Below are 20948 nucleotides of genomic sequence, written 5' to 3'. Positions count from 1 at the left end.
CCCCTTCCCTGGCCTCACACCATTTTGCATCATTTACCATTCACAGCCCACACTGTTCTACGTCTAGCAACAGATGTCACTTATGGCTCACTAAATTCATCTCTTGCTAGGGATCTTCTACCAGTCTATTAGTAATTACTCAGTCAAGGGAATTATCTGTTTTATTGTCAGTGATGGGAGGGGGGAGGACAGGCAGTGTGAGGCACAATCTCAAATACCAATAGTGATTCTGTGTAGGAGGAGTGTTAATGAGTAAGTGTGGGGAGTGATGAATTACCACATTTGTGGCACTTGCACTTGCTTCTTGCCTCTAGCTTGTGGCACCAAGCTGGAGGGAAGGAGCATTGTTCTTACTATATGCAGCCTTGTTTTGGATAGTATTGGCAACCCCAGAACTAGCAGAAAAATAAAAGTACTTAATTTTTTTAAGTTATCCTTGAAACTAATTGGAATTTTGTTCTATTTGTAGAAGTGAACTTGTCTGATTTATTTAGACAGAAAAAAATTTATTCTGTTTATTTGCCTAAATGCAACACAGTACCTAAAATATCAATACTTTTGTATGAATTTGTATAACTTTAAAATCTAATATTTCTAATTTTGAATTGAAATTCATTAAAAATGTGCATGAAAATCGGTCCAAAATAGTAATAACAACAATGATTTGTTCCAAACTCACCCACAGGATGCCTATTAAACCCAAGTCTAAAAAGAGAGAAGTCAAGACAGGAAGAAATGTCAATGTTCAGACTTTTACTTTTATGTTTAATGAAGTGGCTCTGGTCATTCTCTCTTTGAGGTGTACATAGACTTGAGGAGTAAACAGCTTTGAGGAGGTGGTATAATTGCCGCCTTTGTTCATCTTTCTTGAAAAGCCCAACATGTGTCACTTCCTTCCTTATTAGTGCCTACGCTGTGGCAGTGTCTGGGTAGCTCGGCCCCGCTCTGAAAAGACATTGCTGTTCAAAATTGTTCCCTGGAAACTAAAATTGGAGAGTTGCTTCCCTGCATCCTGATGCCCAGACCATAGTGGTAACCATTTGAAAGATGTTTTGCCTTATGTCCCTCATGGACCAATTACACTCACCCCAACCTCAGACGTGCTGGTCGTCTAGCACCTATTATATAGCCTCCACTAAAGGCATCACATTTGTCTTCCTTTCAAAAACATAAAGAAACACTTAAATACATACACAAGCAAAGGGGAAGAGGGGGAGCAATTTTCAAGAAGAGAATAGAGAGATTTTATGTGGGCTTGCCAAGACATACAGTATGACCACAGGTAAAAAATTATGACTATATGGGCCAGTCATGCTTGTGGTATCAAATGGAAGATCATTTATGAAGATTGAGTTGTGGCTCTGACACAACTTAGTTTTGAAGATGTGAAGAAAGCAGACTGCTATTTCTTGGCTGCTCTGGAGGCAGGACTAATTTGATTTGTTGAGTCAAACCAAGGGTATGTAATTTTTGAAAAGGAAAACACGCATTCTTTATCTTATAAAAGAAATTTGGTATACAGCTACAGCCCCTGGTCTAACCAGTATCTTATGGTGGATGATATTAGCTAATATTTACCATAATTCAGCTATTTTCACCTTTAGCCACATGTGGACAGAAGTTCCATAGTTCTAAAGTTACACGGGCTTGCTTCAAACTACTGTAGGCTAATTGGTTCTTACAGACAGTTAACTGGCAGTATATGCCTTAGGCAAAGTGTGGTCTCAGAAGAGAAAACATGAAAATGACTTGCTTTTCATTAATTCATGGCCATGGTGTGAGGTTAGACATTCAGCTGGCTGGACATACGAGCTTGTGTTAATGCCTAGCAATCGCTGTAAAATTAGCTGGTCAGCAAGGCTAACTAGCTGCTTTTTCAATGTGACATACTTAGCCAAGAAACCTGTAGATGTTACAGTTCCTTTGAGGTTTAACTCCTGACCTCAGAGCAGCTCCTCCTCTGAGAAATGTTCATATCATCAAAACTACATTGGCAAATGTTTGCAGCTACAGTACATTATGGCTAATTTCATACAGGTTATTGTATGGTAGCTGCTTCTTTGTCAGTGGTTTATTCTTGAACTATCAAACCGTATCAGTATTGCCCCTTCTTGATTTTGTAAATGCTTGTTTCAGTCACCAGTAGACTATGTGTTACAGGGTGGTAAGGATGGTAAGTTGCTGCACATAGCTTGAAATTTTGTAATGCATATAAGCCAAACATCTTTCATTATTCAAGCTGTTATTCAGCTGTTTTTGGTAATTGAAAGATATTTTTAAGTTATACTGCTAAATTATTCATGATTTGAACCAATGCAAAAGTGTTGTAATGCATTAACTAAAATATATTAACCCGTTTTTTTTTTTTTTTCCATTTATTCCTGATGAATTGGTGCTAAGAGATTTTAAATTAGTAGCATATTGAAAGTATTGGAAAGACACATGTACTGTACTGTATAATAAAGACTGGAACAGATTCATTTTATAATACAGGCTTTGCTTTGTTTTTTGAATAGGCAATGCTTGTCTCACGTTGTTTGTGAGATCCTGCCCAGTGCTATCACTGTATGTTTAAAATAAGGTCCCTTTGAGTTATGCTCTTCTCCTGCCATCCATCATGTTTAATATGAGTATGCTGAATATGTAAAGCCAGTCTTTTGCTGAGCCATATTTTATGAACATTGTGCATCCGTTATCTTATGCAAATAACTTAAGATGCACTGGCTCTAAGCCATGATAAGATCTATTAAATCAAAGTGATGTCCTTGGGGTGGCTGCTATCCTAACTTTTCCCAGCAGCTAGGTAAAGGTCATATTTGATCTCTGAATGTATGTGTGTTGTTCAGACAGACGTAGGGGTGATGTTGACTCTCCTTAGTAACCTGGCAACAGTGAAATGCCCTTTATCTAGTTTATATCCATAACAACCCAGGGTTTTCAATACAAAACCATTTTACTTTAGAGCGGCTGTGGAAGTTCATTGATTGCCCACCTCACCATGTGCATAGCAATCAACTTAATTCTCTTAATCGTGTTATGTAATAATGTGACTCATTGGCATGCATTTTCATACTAGCAGACCATAACTGCAGCGGCCCTAAGATAGATGTTGTGCTCCATTAAACAGTCTTAATACAGTACTATGCAACACTTCCAAAACATATCACTTTATTACATTGTTTGAAAAAGGGCATTAATAAGACATCAGGCAAAACAAATGTATGATCCTAAATGAAAAAGCACGTTGTTGGAGATGTCTGCTCTTAGCTGTGAAATTTGAAGATGTGAAACTGTTTTGTAATATTCTTCTGAAAGCAAAAACTCAAAACATTGTTCCACTTAGCAAATTCTGTTTCTAACTGGCTCATGGCTGCAGTGGAGAATCAGTGGGTCAAAATGGCATCTGGTATGCTGTAGGCTTTACATGTAGCTGGAAGAGTAGAAGCAGTGTTCACAGGGAGCTTATTCAAGGAATGAAAACATACATGCATAAGAGGAAACCAGAGAGATGTACCTTTATAATACTTTACAGCCTGCTCATATTTGTTTTCCTGAAGGTGATGGGTCAACAGTTGTAACTGCATTGATTCGTATGGGACAACTCGTGGGCCTGCGTGCCTGCCGTCGGCTGGAGGAAGTTGCTTCGGCATCAGTAGCAGCTATCTTTGAACATTAGATAAGCCCTCACCAAAAGCACATACAAGTTAAACATCTATACAGTATTCTACAGTTGTGCCTTGTCTCTGTTTCCCTTCGAGTCCCTTAGATTGGTGGTTTAGATGGAGACGTTTGAAGACTCCCAAAGGCCGCCACGCCTGCACTTCTGAGAAGCCCTTAAACGTGGTCACTGCAGGATGAGATCTGGAGTGTTTCAATGTGCTGTGATGTCTCAAGGGTTCTTGTAGCTGGCAGACTTTTTTCCACTGACCATATAGAAAGGCGGAAGTCTGCCTATACAAGTTGATGGATCACAAAGCCCAGGTGGCCCTGCTGGTCCCCTTGGACCCGATGCTCCGGGGACACCAGGACTTCCTGTCTCACCACGTTCACCATTTTTGCCATCCTTGCCAATGCCAGCAGCGCCTGGTGCACCTGAAGTGGAGATAACAAAGAATGTGACATATTAAAGTGGAACTGAAATTAAAATTCCTTTTCGCAAAGAAATGAGTATATACACATATTGTATATCCTTCACATTAGTTTAGCACTTATTTAGTCAAAACTGTAATTAACAAAAAGAAAACCAAGTGACACTGTGGGTATTGTTATTTAATTGGTGCAACATCTGTGTGCCCTATAAATAGTTCAAAATATCACTTCATTCCCAGTGGCCACACAGGAAACAAGGCAGCAGGGGAACTGACAATATTTGATTCATTAGAGTTGTGATGTGGGGAGGGATGCTGTTTCCAGAAGTGTTTTTTTTTGTTAGTTAAATTTTTTACCATTCTTTGATATCCTCAATGCTACTTGAGGATAAATATTTTAATTATTTCAACTGCATTTCATGTTTTGTCCAACAATTTGGCAGAGGGTTCTAAATGCCGTGCAGCGGAAGGGGCATGGGTCAGAGCTGCAGTTGGAGAGAGAGCCTAGAGGAAAAAAAGGGCGAAAAACTTGCCTGGCTGCTCTGTGAGTTTGTGATCTGTTGCACTCTAAGTAAAGGCTTGAACAATAACTAAACTATAATTCACTAATGACAGACTAACAACACTCGCTGTTGCCATGGAGAGGAAGCCAGTAAGAAGCACCAACCAGAGCGGTTGATAATTCATATCGCTTCAGAGTTGCAGTTGGGAACAAAAGGTGGGCCATAGTTGCTAAACTCCTCAAAAAGTGACCATGAAAATAAAAGTGAACTGCTTTAAGCTGCAGATTGTAAAATAAATGTTTGCAACACTGCAATCTTCTGTCCACGGTTAGCTAGTTAGCCTGGCTTGCTAGCTTCCACTATTTGAGTAGAATACAACATTAAAGGCACGAAGAGTCCTCACAAATGCTGGGGACAGACGGTTGGCTGTGTACAGAGGTGTAAAGTAACAAATACTTCGTTACTGTACTTAAGTAGTTTTTTTTTTCCAGATTTGCACTCTTGAGTATTTCAAGTTGTTGCAATCTTTACTTTGACTTTGCTACATTTCTAAGCTAGGGTGACCATACGTCCTCTTTTTCCCCAGACATGTCCTCTTTTTGGGACATAAAAATACACCCATCCGGGATTTCTAAATCACCCAAATGTCCGGGATTTTGCTTTGACCAGTACCTGTACTATTAGGCCTAAATTTTACTCTTTAGTGTACTGGCACTTCTCACAAGCTGCTGCTGCTCTGGAGTTGGGACAAGCTCGATTACTTTTTGAATCCATGCGTGTGCATGAAGTTATCACTTTTTGTGAACTGATCAATCACAGCCTGGATTGGACGGGACATTAAACAAAGGTTGACGTGGTACTACAGCAAACTTTTGAAATGTTGAACAAGTTCTACATGAATGGTTATTATTATTGACAAGTCAGTAGGCTACTTAGCATTAACAAATTAGAGACTAACCACCATATAGAGCATTTTTCTTGCACAAGGAAATAACGAATGGGAACAACCTTACCAGAATGAAACTGCTGTAACTGAAATTAATGTTATACTAGTGGTAAGCTTTATATGATACTTTTATCTGAAATTAGAATGAATACACTGATATTGGACTTAATCAAAGCTTAACAAGACAGAAAAACACCTGCATTGATTGCACACCTGAGTGGAGCAGCATTAAAAACAAATTTATAAAATTACAAATTTATTCGGCGCAAATCAACTTCGCCCAGCTGATGCACCACCGGCATACACCATGATAGTAATCAAGTCACTCTCGCACTGTGAGTCGCCCCTACTTTGTGACAGTGGCAACATAGCTGGTAGAGTTTTGCAATATATAAACATCTAAAAACTGAGGCACAAACTTGCTCTGTTTGGGATTGTAAGCTGCACTTTATCAGAGGTGCTAAACTTTACATTTGTGTGGATTTGTGGTGAGATTTCTGCCTAAAGTGTTAGTTACTTTCGGTTTCCACCTCCTTGTCCCATCCTAAGAAATAGTCCCAAATGGGTCTAGGTGTCTGTCAGACGGTCTGAAGGGGATACTACCACATCACATTTTGTAAGATCAATAGATTTGAATGTGTGGTACGTTTACCTGAGTAGTGTTTTGCTGGATGACTTTTACCTGAGTTACATTTTAGGGTGGTATCTGTACTTTACTTAAGTAGAAAAATTAAGCACTTTTCCCACTACCAGCTATATACCAGCTCACACAGTATGGTACACACTATGTAGACTTGTTAAAAAATGGGAAAAACACCTTGTATCGTGCTATGACGTGTTCTAGTCAATAGTGCACCACGAACGTTAGATACTCTGTGGAGTTTTTGACCACTAGCAGCTAGTAGCACACAGTAAATTTGTGACGCAATACACAATTTTGCCAATTGTGTCACACAATTTCACTGATCTACAGGTGGCTATAATATGCCAAGAATACCAGTAATGTGATAGCAAAGGCACTGAAGAAAAAAAAAAGTACTAGAAAGCAGGCATCAAAGCAGGATTTAAAATCTTAAATACAGCTTTTTAAATGTTGTATGAGGAAGCAAATGCGTTCAGTCTGTCAGTTTGTTAGACTTCTATGTAAACAGTTTGTTTGTTTGTTCACAAGAGAATTCCACAGGGTGTCTTTAACAGCAAAGTCCTTGAAAAATCAGTCAAATGGGAAATGCCCACCCTGCGGCTTGAAGCTTAGATGCTGTTTCCATATACAGTATATGCCCAGAAACATTTTCTTTTAAATCTGCACAACAGCAGTAGTTTATATATATATAATATATATATTATAGTTTATATCTCCTCACACACAAAGAGGGGGGAATTAAATGTGCAGTTCCACTGTTAATAAAGAGGGATGTAGACATTTTGAAGACTCTCTCTTGTTTCCTCTCAGCAGCAATGTGCTCTAATTGTGACAAGAATGTAGCTTTACCTGGTGCACCTGGTGCGCCGGGGCTTCCTTTGATTCCTACACCGTCCTCTCCCTTGTCTCCCTTATCTCCCTTTTCCCCAGCATCCCCTGCAGAACAGAAGAGCACATAGAGGACACACACATTAATGCTGAGATAAAATGGAGAAGCATACTGTTTTCACATTTATGGCGATGTAATTAGGAAACTTAATGACTCCAGTTTGATTCAGCCTTGTTTAGTGAATCATTGATTGTGTGATGTTATGCATGGGTGAATCCCTTCCATCTGCAGAGCGCTCTACAACTTCTTGCTGTGGCAATGTGCAGACGAAGGTGTACTGCCAGGAACCACAGCCTTGTTTTCTCTGAAGGCTTCATTTAATTTCTTGCCACTACATCCACTGTTCTGGATGCTCTCCAGGAAAATAAAGGAAAAGCAAAAGTTATCACAGCAGCACAGCTTATCTATCACAGTGCCGGTGAAAGACATTCAGTATTTGCAAACCACTCAAAGCTTTTCTAAAGATTGCTGAAGCCAGCAGCTTCGGTAATCTTAGCTAGCGTTGTAAGAGTTCAGTATGAAGTGGGGAATGGACATAAAAAGGCTTACTGACCTTTTTTGCCTGGTGCACCTGGAAGTCCAAAAAAGCCTGGATGGCCTTTGGGCCCCATCAGCCCTGGGGCTCCTGCTGCTCCTGGCACTCCAGCTGCTCCAGGGGGGCCGGGAGGTCCTGCCGGTCCAGGAATACCAGGGGCACCAATGGCTGCTGGTTTCTTCAGAAACTCTTTCTTAAACTCTGCTAATTGTTCTAGAAGGGCAAAGAACAAATCATTGTAACACATGGAAGTCTTTTACAAGAATGATTAGTTTGATCATGGGTTAAATACAGTATAAGTTATGTGGACTTGACCGAACTGCACCTTCAACAACAGCAGAACACATTTCCCGAAGCTTCTCATCACTCACTTTAGGGCCCTGTGAAAGGATGAACAAGCATTACTACATCACTACATAGAGCATAGATTTGGGTCTGCGGCTGCCATGTGCTGTACAGAGTGTAAAATCCTGTGAGGCAAATACAACATGTGGATTGTAATATTACACATGAATCATGGAGGCTAGAGCAGAGGCGGCAGCTCTGTGAGGCTGCATAGCAGTGCTAAGAGTTAAATGTCAGTATGTTAAAATGCTACATTGACATTGCTAAGACGCAGATTTTACCTTACAGGGAAACATAAGAGTATCTGCGTGGCGTTTAGTTACAAGAGTGATTTAAATCAAATTCTTCCGATGTGATTGGATAATTCAAAGTTGGCTTAGCGAATACAGCGTGACACAGAGCTGCTAAGCACCCGCAACTCCCTCATGCACATTGTTAGATCAGTTTTTGCCAGCTGAAACTCTTATGATATTGCTATGTTAGCATAGGTGGTTTAGGTTAGGTGTGGCTTCATGTGATGGTCAGGGTTAGCTAGTCACCCCAAATCAAATTTGATTTGATGAATTCATTAAAAAGTTTTTACAGGAAGAGGAAAAAGAGAAAATATTTTGACCCATATTTAGCATAATACCAAGAGATAAGATTAGAACTTGGCAAATGTATTTTTTCTTTAAGCAGGTTGCTGAGGCTGAAGCTGAGGCTGATCTCATTAGTTTTGCAGGTATTTGGTCATAATACCAAAGAACTGGGAAGAATTTTGCTTGACCATGGCACTAAATGAAAAGTCACCAAAGTCAGTGTCATCTGCAAAACATGAGTACGTGTGCAAGATAGTAAGGCAATCTATCCAGCAGTTGTTCAGATATTTCAGTTAAGTGGTGGACTGACAACATTACCATCCCTAGCATGGCTAAAAAGTAAATAAACCATTTATTTGGATAATACCAACCACAGTACCAACTAGAGGGGCACTCAGTGATGTTTGAGGTGCCGGTTATGTTTTGTTGTATGCTTGTTGTATGTTTGTTTGCTCTTCCTAAGCCCATGCTACACCCTTCCACCAAGTTTCATGAAAATCGGGCCTGTAGTTTTTCCGCAATCCTTCTGACAGACAGACAAACAAACAAACAGCACAGAAAAATATAACCTCCTTGGTGGAGGTAATGTTCTCTCTTTTAGAATTCTCAAGTTTATCAGTTGTTCATTTCCACTTTTGGCTGATCTATCTGAGCTTAGCGCTTGTTGGCCACTACTGCTAGACAGCGTGTTGCTGCTGCATATAGCATATAGAGTAGTACTTACAGGTAGACCTCTGGGGCCTGGTGTTCCGGGAATGCCTGGTTCTCCCTCCTGCCCTCGAGCTCCCATTGGACCAGCCAAACCCTCGTGACCCGGCTGACCTGGTCTGCCACTATCTCCTGTAGCTCCTCTTTGACCCTTCTCTCCAGGCTTAATGTTGGGGGAAAAAAATCATTACCATCCTAATCTGATATTAACTGTCCATTTTTTTTTTTACTGGTACATCAGTGTATCTTTTATTCGTGTGGGTTTCATCATGATACCCGGGCACAAGTTCAACTAGATTACATTATTTTGTTCATATACAATGCAACCCACTAGCAGTAGCAGGTGTTCTTCAGGCAACAGTTTAGAACAGAATGCGAGAGTTGCAGTACAGACAGTGGTTTTTAATACCTCTCCTTTGATTCCAGCAACACCGGGAGGGCCCTGAAAACACACAAAGATTAGCTGACGTCTGTCAAACCCACTTGTGGAAAGGTTGTTGCATGTTCAACTAAACAAAATGCAGCTCCACATACCTGATCTCCCTTGACCCCGATATCTCCTGAAAGACCTGTGGCCCCCTGTTCACAAAGGCAGCGTGGTGAGTGTGTAAGGTCATTCACAGGATACATTCGAAGCAACAGATTGTAATAGTTCTTACCTGACTTCCTTTTGGTCCAATTGGCCCCATAGGCCCCTAGACAACACATGAAAAAACACAATGTTCACTAAACCGAAACCCCATCATTAGGGATGTTGTAGGAAGTAACATTGGTAAAATGAGATTTGTCTAACCTGATCACCTTTGAGTCCAGTATGACCCTTTATTCCTTTGGCACCAGTGTCACCTTTTTCTCCTTTTTCACCCTGGAAATACAAAATTTTACATCCAACTTTTCTATACAGTTGAAGATTTTAGCATTTGGCAGTGGTGGAGGAAGTATTTACATTTTTTACTTACAATGAGAAAGTAAAAGTCCTAAATTCAAAACCTTACTTAAGTAAAAGTATGTTAAAAATAGAAGTGTTATCAGCAATTCTTCAGTATATTTGTATAAAATGGGTTTCACTGTTGAATATGCTGTTTCTGGATTGATGGGGTTAAATACCGGGGCGGCTGTGGCTCAGGAGGATAGAGCAGGTTGGCTGCTAATCGGAAGGTCGGCGGTTTAATCGTTGGCTCCCCCTGGTTGCATGTCGAAGTGTCCTTGGGCAAGATACTGAAACCTCAATTGCCCCTGGCGGCTGTTCCGCCAGTGTATGAATGTGTGTGAATGTTAGTTTCTATTTGAGCACTTAGGCTCAGTGTGTGAATGCAGATGTAGTGTAAAAGCACTTTGAGTGGTCGAAAAAGACTAGAAAGGCGCTATACAAATACGGAGCATTTACAAATAGTTTATTTATCTTGAGCAGTGCTTGAAGTGGAAAAACATAGGTGCCAGTACTCTCCATTCACGTGTTGGCGTGTGTATTAGCTAGCTGGCACTTGCTGATTGCTGTCAACAAGGTTGACGCTTTATGTAGAACAAAATGAAGAGATATTTTCACACTATTTTGAAGAAACCTTTGACGGTGAAATATAAAAGTCCTCCCCCAGAAGATATTGAGCATTAAACTCTTAAATTACTGCATTCTGGAGACATTTTCTGCACCAATTTATGGTGTTAATGTCTTTATATGAAAGGAAACACAAAATGGCATGTGACAATCCAAAATATAAAACTATAATGGAATATAATGCAGTAATCAGTAGCTTGTTTTTTTTTTAGCTTAAGTTCCTTCTTTTGGACAATTTGTTTATTCTATACATTAAATTGCATTCTTTGTTTTCGTATTGTGCAAATAAACCTTTCTCAAAGCAGTTATTATTTGTTACTTAACATTTCTTTTTGCAAGCTATTTTTCATAACTTTTCTGTGAGAACAAAAAGTCCTGGTGCGCCAAAGAGTAAAATGTATACTGTAAGTGCCGGCCTACTTTAAGCACTGATCTTGAGAAGTAGAAGAGTTTCTCAGCCCACAAAGGAACATTTTTCAGAAAAAATTCAAATTCAAAATCAGCACATTTGGAGATGTGTGTTTTTTACTGGACAAGAAGGGTATGAAAAACTATAACCTGTAAAATAACTAGTAACTAAATCTGTCAGACAAATAGTGGAATACAAAAACTATTTTTTCCTCTGAGATGTAGTAGAGGGGAGTAGAAGTATAAGGTTGAGGAAATATTCAAGTAAAGTACACATACCTCAACTATGTACTTGAGTAAATGTACTCAGTTATATTTCACCACTGGTATGTAGAACCTTATATATGCATATTATTAATGTCTCACCTGGATACCTGGAGGACCTGCAGGCCCCGTTGGCCCTTGTTTTCCTGTTTCACCCTGCAAATTGATTATAGATCCAGTTTATAATCAATTTAATAATATTGATTTACCTGAAACCTCTATTAAAAGTGCAACTGACATCCATTACACTTCAAAATCAAAAGCAGGTACTAACACCCTAAAAATTATCTGACAAACAATTGAAGAGTAAATGCAAACTCACGGTTGCGCCTTTAGCTCCTGGTTTCCCATCTTCTCCATCTCTTCCTGGCTCACCCTACATGAAAACAGATGAGTATGGATGGGTTTATATGACTGGAAATAACAACTAAATTGATGAATATAATTAAAGTGTGATCTGGTGGCTTGAGGGGGGAATCTCACAGTCTTTCCAGGAAGTCCAACTGGCCCGATGGATCCCTCAGCACCAATATCACCCTAAATCCAACACAGGAATTGTGTTAGTCTTCAAGTTTGTGTTTCGGTCAGCTCAGATTGCTTGCGATGAGTGAGTTCCAATGAAGTCTAATAGTGCAACAATAAAGTTTTGGTGTGGACACGCCTCATTAAATAGGAGATGATTCCAATTACCTTTGCACCAGCGGGTCCAACTGCTCCCTGCTTCCCTGGCAGCCCCTAGGAGCAACAGTGCATCATAAAAAAGAAACAGAAAATGAATGTGTTATTGCTGCTACACCCTCAAATCCTGTTTATGTGGGTTGTAAGAATTTATACTGAAGTTATGAGCTAGCAAAAATTCACATTATTTTAGTCTTCACACAGCCAACTTGGTAATTATACAACTGTCTTGATGACTTGAACAGTCATGAGAACGATCTTAAAGTATGAAAGTATTAGCATTAGGCACAGTGATGCTTTGAGCCTAATGCTAACATGCTAACGTTAAGCAGGTGTAAAATACACATAGCATTCAGAAAACCATGGGAAAAAAGCATACTGTTCTTTTTCTACTGTGCTGTTTGTAGAGTCAGTTTGAGCATTTAAGCCTCTAGGTAGGGCAAGATAGACCTGCTCTTGGCATGATATTTCCCTCCCCGCTGTTTGTTTGGCTTTAATGTTTTATTTATCTGACCTGCTTTGTGGCTTCAGAGAGGAGCTTGTCCGCCATTCTTTTTGTTTGTTTTGACTTACTTTGCAATCAAAATATAAAAAATCACAGCCGTAAGTGCAGACACCCTTGTGAAGGTGGAAGGGCCCCAAGTTGTCCCTTATGGACCAGCAGGCGTGCACTCTAGTATCACCTGTTTCTCAGATGTGTGCCCCTCTACCGATGGCAGCCCATACAGGCAACCTAACCCTATTGTGAGATACACCCTACGCATATGAACTCAATTCCATAAACACTTTGGCCACATACAGGCCTTGCTGTACATGCCTCTTACAAACTCCCCTTTTTTAAACCTTCTTTGATAGATGCAACTTTCCAAATCTGATTTGGGAGGGGAATGCACTGTGTGGGGGATTTCTTCATGGATGGGCAGTTTGGCTCAATTGCGTAGAAAAGTACAACCGCACTCCCACTTTTCAGGTTCTTTATGATCCATGATTTCACTCGCACACAGTTTCCAAATTTGCCATCCATCCCATCAACCAGCCAATTCGATGGCTAGGCTATGGGTCTCACTTGTGCTGTAGTATTCAGGAAATGGATCATTATTCTCTGGGGGGGGGGGGACTTCGGCACAGAACTCTTGGAGGAAACCTGGCAAAGAGCTATTAATAGAATACACACATTTTCAATTTGTATCAGACACGGATTGCTGTAGTTTAAAGTACTTAGCCGTTTGCATTTCAGTAAGGCCAAACTGGCCCTGATATTTCCTGGGTCAGACTCAAACTGTATTTGATATCATCAAGCCCTACAATCAGCCATACAGTATGTTTTAGATATGCCCAAGACTGGACACATTCAGGTCGGAGATTTGTAACACATTCTCCTACATATGTAGAACAAAGGTTGACCCTGACCCAGTTATCATTAACTTTTGGGGTTGTCCCTAACAACAGCGGGATATCCAGACATCAATTAGATTTAATGACATTCTCAACATGCTTATTCTTCTTAGCTGGAAATCTCCCACCCCTCCATCCAACGCATTCTCATCTCAGTGCGTTATAACTGCTTTCAGACAGCATGACAAAGCGTAAGGATTTTACACTAAAGCTACCCTTCAGCGTCCGTATGAAACGCCCCCGTTTGCTACGTTGCAGCAACACAAAGGAGGCTAACCCTACCTGCTAGCACGGCCGATGTGTGCAGCTGTAAGGTTAGTTAGGGTCAGTGACTTAGGTTTAGGTACCAACATTTTTGATGGTTGTGGTAAGGGTGGGGCTTCGGGGGGCTGTCAACACCTTTAACACAAACGTAGCTAGCTAGCACTTCCGGTCTGTAGAGGACGCCCCAGAGCGTCTCATATAGACGCTTTTGGAAACGTCTAATAGTCCCTTTAGCGTCAAATAGCTACGTTTTGTCACTTTTTCTGAAAGCGTTGGTATTGAGGTTATGTCAACCGTCAAACTTGAAAAAGGGCTCCTCGAAAAAGTTTCAAAACACATGGCATCCCTTCCTAGACTACAATGCGAACAAATGTGACGCAAACTCTTTGGATTAACAGCCCCCCATGTCTCTACCCCATCTTTTCCCACTTCCCTTTTCTTTTTTGTTTTTTTTTGTCAATTGTATTACCTACTTTCCCTCCATATGTTTTGTTTATTATTTGGTTTTCACCATAAATGCAGGTCAGCTACATGCAGTATGTGAGGTGTGCAGGAAGTTGTATCCACATATAGTATTGTTATGCAATTGTACCCCTTTGTTATTTTCTGTTAATCTCCCCTTGTCGCTTCTGTCACTGAAAATTCAATAAAACCAATTTGAAATAATAATGAAACAAACAAATATAAGTGCAGACTGGGTTTGATATGAAAGAAAATGAAGTTGAACTTACTGGAATACCCACAATCCCCCTGATACCAACAGCTCCAGGAGTACCAGGTTCTCCCTGTTGAGTAGACATTCATGCACATTGGTATCGTTATAGAGGGTATGCGCATGATGTCACAGAACGCAGTTACACCCACTGAGTGGCAGAAAGACGAGCAGCAGTGTTTGCTTGAATCGGCTAAAACACAAACAACACATCTAAAATGGGAAAGAGCTGGACCGCTGGTTCTTTGGTAAGCAGTAAGGATCACTGTCGAGTCCGACTGCCTTTAATTTGAGCAAATAATCACTTGTTTTACTCCCGGTTTGCTAAATGCAGCCATGGTAACAGATGTTTTGCCACTCAGTCCAGCGTGTTCCGGAAGGGGAAGTGACATCAACTCTATAGAAGAGTTAGATCAACATTGGTCCATATATGCTGTATATTATACTGTCTGTCTGTGTGTCTTGTTGGCCATGGCTGACATAATGCAGTACACGCCTGACAGGAAAAACTAAGAAACATGATTTGATCTTTGGATGCTGTTCCTCATCATTTTTGTATTTGACACTATGTAACTCTGGATAGAAGAAAAAACAAATCTCTTACAAAAAAAGTTAAATTTAATTCAGTGCACACACATTGCGCTGATACAACATATTTTTGGTCTGGTAAGACCAATAATTTATGGTGGATAATAAAAAACATAATGAGCAACTGACATTCGAACATTAGGCTGCAATTAAGTACATTGTAGTGTACCGTGATGGTCCAAACATTGTGTCAAACGCTTGACACCTTAAACAGTGAAAGAAAAATACTGAGGGGAAACTAAACATGAGGTTATTTGTGGTCAAAATAAGTAAAAATTTCGAATACCTTAGCTCCATCAATTCCAGGAAGTCCATCCAAGCCATCTTTACCAGGATCTCCCTGTAATGTCACACCACACACTTGTAACCCTCTAAACAATGCTGTGCTAAAGAACAAACGTTCATTCAGTCCCAAAAGTGTACTTACAGCGACTCCTTTTTCCCCTGCAGGACCCTGCTCTCCTTGAGGTCCCACAGGCCCCTAATCAAAATCAAAGTTTTTAAAATTAAACAACTTAATCTTTAGCAAAAAAATCCAGAATCTAAGTTGAAGTGTAGAACTTACAACGTCACCCTTAGGCCCCTCAAAACCCTGACGTCCACGGAATCCCTCCACACCCTGAGAGAAGAGATTCAATCAGAGGCACATCTGGAGAGTTAGCTTTAAATGAGATCCGGCTCTATAGCTCTGAGAGTCACACCAAAAAGCAGAGGACATAGAACTGATTAAACTAATACTGCTTACAGGAGCTCCAGGTGGGCCGGTAGGTCCTGGGATACCATTAAAACCAGGAGGACCCTACGAACGAGATGAGTCAGATTTATCTGTAAATATAATGCTACAAAGGTTTATAGCATAATCACATGCCAGGAAATTGAATTGTTCTTTTTATTAGCAGCCCTGAATGAAACCAATAAGTTTCTAAAAATCTTTGCTTTAACTGACTCTGTCTCCCTTTTCTCCAGTGGTTCCAGGGAATCCAATGGGCCCTCTTTGCCCCTAAAATGACAGAAGAGCTCAAATCAAAAAATGTATATATCACTCCCCCTCAAAGAGACACATACAGGTGTGTAATAACATGCTTTGACTGAGGAAGAAGCTTCCTTACATCATCTCCCATGCGACCTGGTGGTCCCTGAGGACCAGGCACTCCATCTTCTCCCTGTGGAAAACAAAGAAAACTGAACAAAAATTGCGAGAACAGAGAGATAATTATATTAAGCTGTCTATAGGCTTCTATCAAATCACTAATGTGCAAGTTGTTCATATCAGTCTCTTTGCATACTTGTTAATGGAAAAGGAAATTCACACAGTTGGTACCGAGGAACTTTTTTTGTCAATGCGAGGGAGTGATATTAAAAAGAAACCTCATTTGTTGACAAGATGTTTTTTCTGTTTTCACTCTCTCACATACCTTTGCCCCAGGTTCTCCATCTTTTCCAGGCTCACCAGGCAAACCTTTGTGTCCCTGAAGGCAACAATCAATTGTATTAACAATTTGGTATTACTTTATCAACAAATGTATCAGATTTCTGTCTTTCTACTGTGACAGTTTAAGGTTCCTGTATATGAATCTAAATATATGAATTTAAAGATCGAAATGTATCTCAGATTTTCCCCTCCTACTCATGTGGATGTATACATTATTAAAAAAACTGTTTCCAAAGCAACTATTGGCCTTCCAGCTACTGTTTTCCACTCTCCTCATAATCTATAACTAGATTAATGCAGCCACGCTGGCACTTCTGTGAGGATGTACTTTGTAACTAAATGCTAATGTCAGCGTGCTAACGTGCTCAGAGATTTTGACCGTCTTAATGAAACTCACCAGAGTTATTATATACATGTATATAATTAAATCTGTATGGACCATCGATGTCTGCGCACGATTTCATGACAATCCATCCAACAGTTGCTGAGGTTGGACTGACCAACCATCATTCCCTAGCATTCCTGGCGTGGCTAAACATCACGTGAATACAATAACAATAACTGTGAAAATGTTATCACTTTTAATTTTGTTTAAATATGTTTTTAAAGTGTGCATCATGCAGCAAAATACAGTGCCAAGGGCTTGTCTAGAAATTACTTAGTTGTGTCAGATAATAAACAGCAGCCATTTTCATTTAGGAAGCTTCTAAAGCTTCTTCTCACATACTCTTTTTATGTTGAAGTTTCTTGGTTCTTTTTGTTTAGGTATATTTGCTGCTTGTATAGAATTCATTGCGGTAAGCCCTGTGAAGTCGACAGGAAGAACAATTACCAACATGTCCTTAATCGCAAGTAGACCTAAACTGACTTACTCAGAACTACTAACTAAAACTAAATCTAAAGTATTATATAATCCAAAAAAGATTGTTTTTTTAAAAATTATTATTGGCATTGATGTTCCTCACCTTCATCCCTGGTAGCCCAGCCATTCCCTGTGGTCCAGCAGGACAGGCAGCAGGACACTACAAACACACACAGAGGCAGATGGGATTGAAATGCGAGACGTGGACAGACAAAACAGACTCAACAAGCATGGCTGCTGCAGAGCCTCTAAACTTCAATTCCATTTGATCAGAAATTCACTGTCACCAATCCAATTGCCATGCATCCAGGAAACATTTGGCAGTGTGTAAGACAGTAAAACACTCACAGCTTCCCCACTTCCCTCATTGCTGGCACCAGGCGGCCCCTAAAACACAGCAGAGTGACATCTAAATCAAGCCGGAAGGTGTTTAGATGTCCACATAAATCCACCACAGTGGAAATTCCCAGAGAGGTAATGTGAAAAGAGACAGTGTGCAACATCTCCATACACTCATAATTTCACATGGAAAGCATATAGCTGTATGGTATGAGTGTATAAGTACAGATGACAAGTTAGTATGAGGGCTACTGGGATTACACCTGTTCAGCAGATGGTTAATATCCAGTGTGGGGCTGATATTGAGCTTTAATTAAAAGGCATGCAGATACTGATCATTCAATTTGCTGTAGAGTGTAGTATTTTTGTGAGAACCCTCTGATGCCACAAGAGGATGTCTCTTGTGGCGTTGAGTAGTTTAGTACCCCAAGAACTAAACCCTGTTTCAAAGGCTTTTTATTTACCAAATAATAAGTGTCTGGTTATGGTATACTTGTAATTTCTGTCATGAAAAGTGTCTAATATATATATATATATATATAGATTCTGTTGCCGCACCACCAGACTGCAGAGCAGCATTTCCCCCCCAAGCTATCAGACTTTTAAACTCAACTTTAAATTCATCCTCAGCACTGCTCCATTGAATATAGTTTATTTCTACCTTGTAATTCAAACACAATGATATCAGGTAATATCCCAAATATCAGAATCTGCATATAAGCTCTCTTTAAAATGCCCAAATAAAAACAAATCAATCAGAAATAAGATCAATCATGAAATTTATGAAAAAAATAGTAGGTCAGTAGTTAGATCTGGCTCTTACCGCAGGCCCTGGTGGACCAGGAGGGCCAACAGGCCCTGCGATGCCGGGACTCCCTCTGGGTCCAGGTGGACCCTGCAAGTACAGGAAATATCATCATAACCTTTCATATCAAACACATAAAAGCAAGCATTTGATATACGACCAAGTACAAAATCCTCACAATATCAAACTAAGAAATCATATTCAGAGCCTGTTGGAAACATGGTTCAAATAATGTTGATGCATGCGAAGTTGATGATGTGAAGTTAAGAAGTAGCAATACGGCTGTGTAAAATACTCAATTAAGTAAGCAGTATCACTAGTACAAAAATACAGTCTCCAAGTATCCAAGTAGAAGTTCTGGTTCAGAAAATATCCCCTGTAAGCAATACAGTATTATTATGAAAAGATGTCTAAGGAACATTTTACTCCTTTGTCCAAGATGGAGTTAGCTTCAACTACTTTATACACAGTTCCCAGCCTAGGGGGTCGGGCCCCGCCAAATGGTCAGAAAAGGGTTGTGAGGTAATTAATGGAAGTAGAGAGAACATAAAAACAAGTTCTGCAACATAGATCTGTATTGCTTTTTTAGGGCTTTTTGTTTGCTTTGTCCCCTCACACTTGTCTTGTCTTAATTTGAAGTCTGACCTCAGGCCCAATGTTTCCTTCATCTCCTGGGATTCCTGCTTTCCCCGGTGGTCCCTGTCATGCACAGACACAGCAGACTCAGCAGTTAATACAGCAGCACATTCAATGGTAAGCCATGTGTAAGCTTTTCAACAATGTTTCTGAATAAAACTGAAGATGTAGCAAACACGTACAGGAGGTCCTTCACTTGCTGGGCCCTGTGAAACAAGAGACAGAAGATAATGATTAAGTAGTTTCTTCATAGTTACAATGTAATTTCCATTCATGTTGCTTTAATAAGAGCTTTTTCCACTTACAGGAGGACCTGGAGGTCCAGGAAAGCCAGGAAGTCCCTGCAATCAGGAGGTTATAAAAATAGTCTATGTTTGTAAATAAAAAAATAATAATTCTTATAACTGGATGATTTCCAAGTGACCTAAATGGTTACTCACTCTCTCCCCTACAGGCCCTCTGGGACCCATTGGGCCAGAAGAACCCTGCAGACAACAAACACACAATCACACACAGACAGTACTGGCAGATGTTATAAAGAGTGAGTGTCAGTGGATGAGGTGATGTTTCCTACAGCAGCTCCTGGAAGGCCAGGCAGCCCTCTCTGTCCAGGAAGGCCGATCTCCCCCTGTTCCCCTTTGCTGCCCTAGGAAACAAACACAACAGGAATAAAACAGCTTTATCTTCTTCCTGCATCTCTCTGCACTGTTGCTAGGATACACAGAGGCGGTGACAGTCAACATTAAATCAATGAAATGTGGGCTGCACTCGTTGTTTCTTAGATCAACAACAACCCAAGCTTGTGTAAAGCTATGCAGATAACACATGAGTTAGACAGGAGGAGTAAAAATAATCTTAAATTAATTATTATTAATTAATATGTTTAAGAAATGTTATGTGTTTGTGCAAATACATTTTGTGGCAACTACAACAGTGGAAATATGGAAAAATTCAGCAGATCACAGTAGATCTGTAGTCCTAAAACTAAAATTAACCTAAAATTGGATTCCTTCACCAGAATATCTTTTTTCCCCAAGGGGAAATGTCCAGGGGTTTCCCAGGGCATAGATGGAACGTCTGGGCTACCTTGATAAAGGAGAAGGCCCACTAGAAGCAAACAAATCACTTGAAACCACCACTTCTCGCAGCTGGAAAGTACTGTAGCTTTCCTGTTTTGAGTAGCTTGCTCATTAGTAAACACTGTCAGCCTTTGACTTCCACTGAGAATTTATGTGACTTTGGGTCAAGTGTTTTTATAAACATGGAAGAAAAGGATATACAAAAGAAGATATCCAGAAACTCCAGTGACCTTCTCTTCCATAGACATGTTTCCACAGGAAGTAAAGACTAACTGTTGTGGCCCATCACACCATCACTGTTTTTAGGCAAATTACTGAAGCTTTCAGGCAAATTTCATGCTACTTTGACTAAAGTTAAATCTTTTCAACTGTCAATTCCTTGCTGGTCAGTCCGGTGTTGCCTGCTATCCCATTATGACTTTTATGGGGCAGGATCACGCCTGGGTTACAGGCCCCTATAGAATTCTACTGTGGATTAAAAATGTGTAAATTCAAATGTGACCAAATTTAAAATGTTTCCTAAAAAATCATGTTGGAATTAGTGAACATTTCTGGGTTGGCCTACAAAAAGTGCTATATCTACAATAAAAAAAGTATGTAATTTTGTCTTCCTCCTCTTTTCCCTGAGGTATCACATTGCAAACAAACAAAAGTACAAAAAAGAGCATGGATCAACAGCCTGCACAGTATTCTTTC

At 40.1% G+C, this 20948-nt stretch overlaps 1 protein-coding gene across 1 annotated transcript in view; it reads right to left on the bottom strand.

The window, feature by feature from the left end:
* Positions 1–3151: 3151 nt before the first annotated feature.
* Positions 3152–20948, bottom strand: part of LOC123976489 (collagen alpha-3(IX) chain-like) — a 28544-nt gene continuing 10747 nt past the window's right edge. Inside the window, exons 9-37 of the mRNA XM_046058715.1 lie at positions 19748–19819; positions 19614–19658; positions 19479–19514; positions 19356–19379; positions 19183–19236; positions 18556–18627; positions 17742–17780; positions 17497–17553; positions 16515–16568; positions 16209–16262; positions 16046–16099; positions 15845–15898; positions 15665–15718; positions 15527–15580; positions 15386–15439; positions 14531–14584; positions 12153–12197; positions 11946–11999; positions 11785–11838; positions 11565–11618; positions 10029–10100; positions 9895–9930; positions 9770–9814; positions 9645–9677; positions 9252–9398; positions 7930–7984; positions 7623–7817; positions 7030–7116; positions 3152–4092 (exon numbers count right to left, since the gene is read on the bottom strand). Of these exons, the coding sequence (XP_045914671.1) occupies positions 3890–4092; positions 7030–7116; positions 7623–7817; positions 7930–7984; positions 9252–9398; positions 9645–9677; positions 9770–9814; positions 9895–9930; positions 10029–10100; positions 11565–11618; positions 11785–11838; positions 11946–11999; positions 12153–12197; positions 14531–14584; positions 15386–15439; positions 15527–15580; positions 15665–15718; positions 15845–15898; positions 16046–16099; positions 16209–16262; positions 16515–16568; positions 17497–17553; positions 17742–17780; positions 18556–18627; positions 19183–19236; positions 19356–19379; positions 19479–19514; positions 19614–19658; positions 19748–19819 (1911 nt within the window). The 3' untranslated portion in view covers positions 3152–3889. The remainder of the gene's footprint in view (positions 4093–7029; positions 7117–7622; positions 7818–7929; positions 7985–9251; positions 9399–9644; positions 9678–9769; positions 9815–9894; positions 9931–10028; positions 10101–11564; positions 11619–11784; positions 11839–11945; positions 12000–12152; positions 12198–14530; positions 14585–15385; positions 15440–15526; positions 15581–15664; positions 15719–15844; positions 15899–16045; positions 16100–16208; positions 16263–16514; positions 16569–17496; positions 17554–17741; positions 17781–18555; positions 18628–19182; positions 19237–19355; positions 19380–19478; positions 19515–19613; positions 19659–19747; positions 19820–20948) is intronic.

This window comes from Micropterus dolomieu, linkage group LG09 (assembly GCF_021292245.1).
Source record: "Micropterus dolomieu isolate WLL.071019.BEF.003 ecotype Adirondacks linkage group LG09, ASM2129224v1, whole genome shotgun sequence".
NCBI classification, from domain to species: Eukaryota; Metazoa; Chordata; class Actinopteri; order Centrarchiformes; family Centrarchidae; genus Micropterus; species Micropterus dolomieu.
The sequence above is the reverse complement of the archived record's forward strand: the minus strand, read 5'-3'. Positions and strand labels throughout refer to the sequence as shown.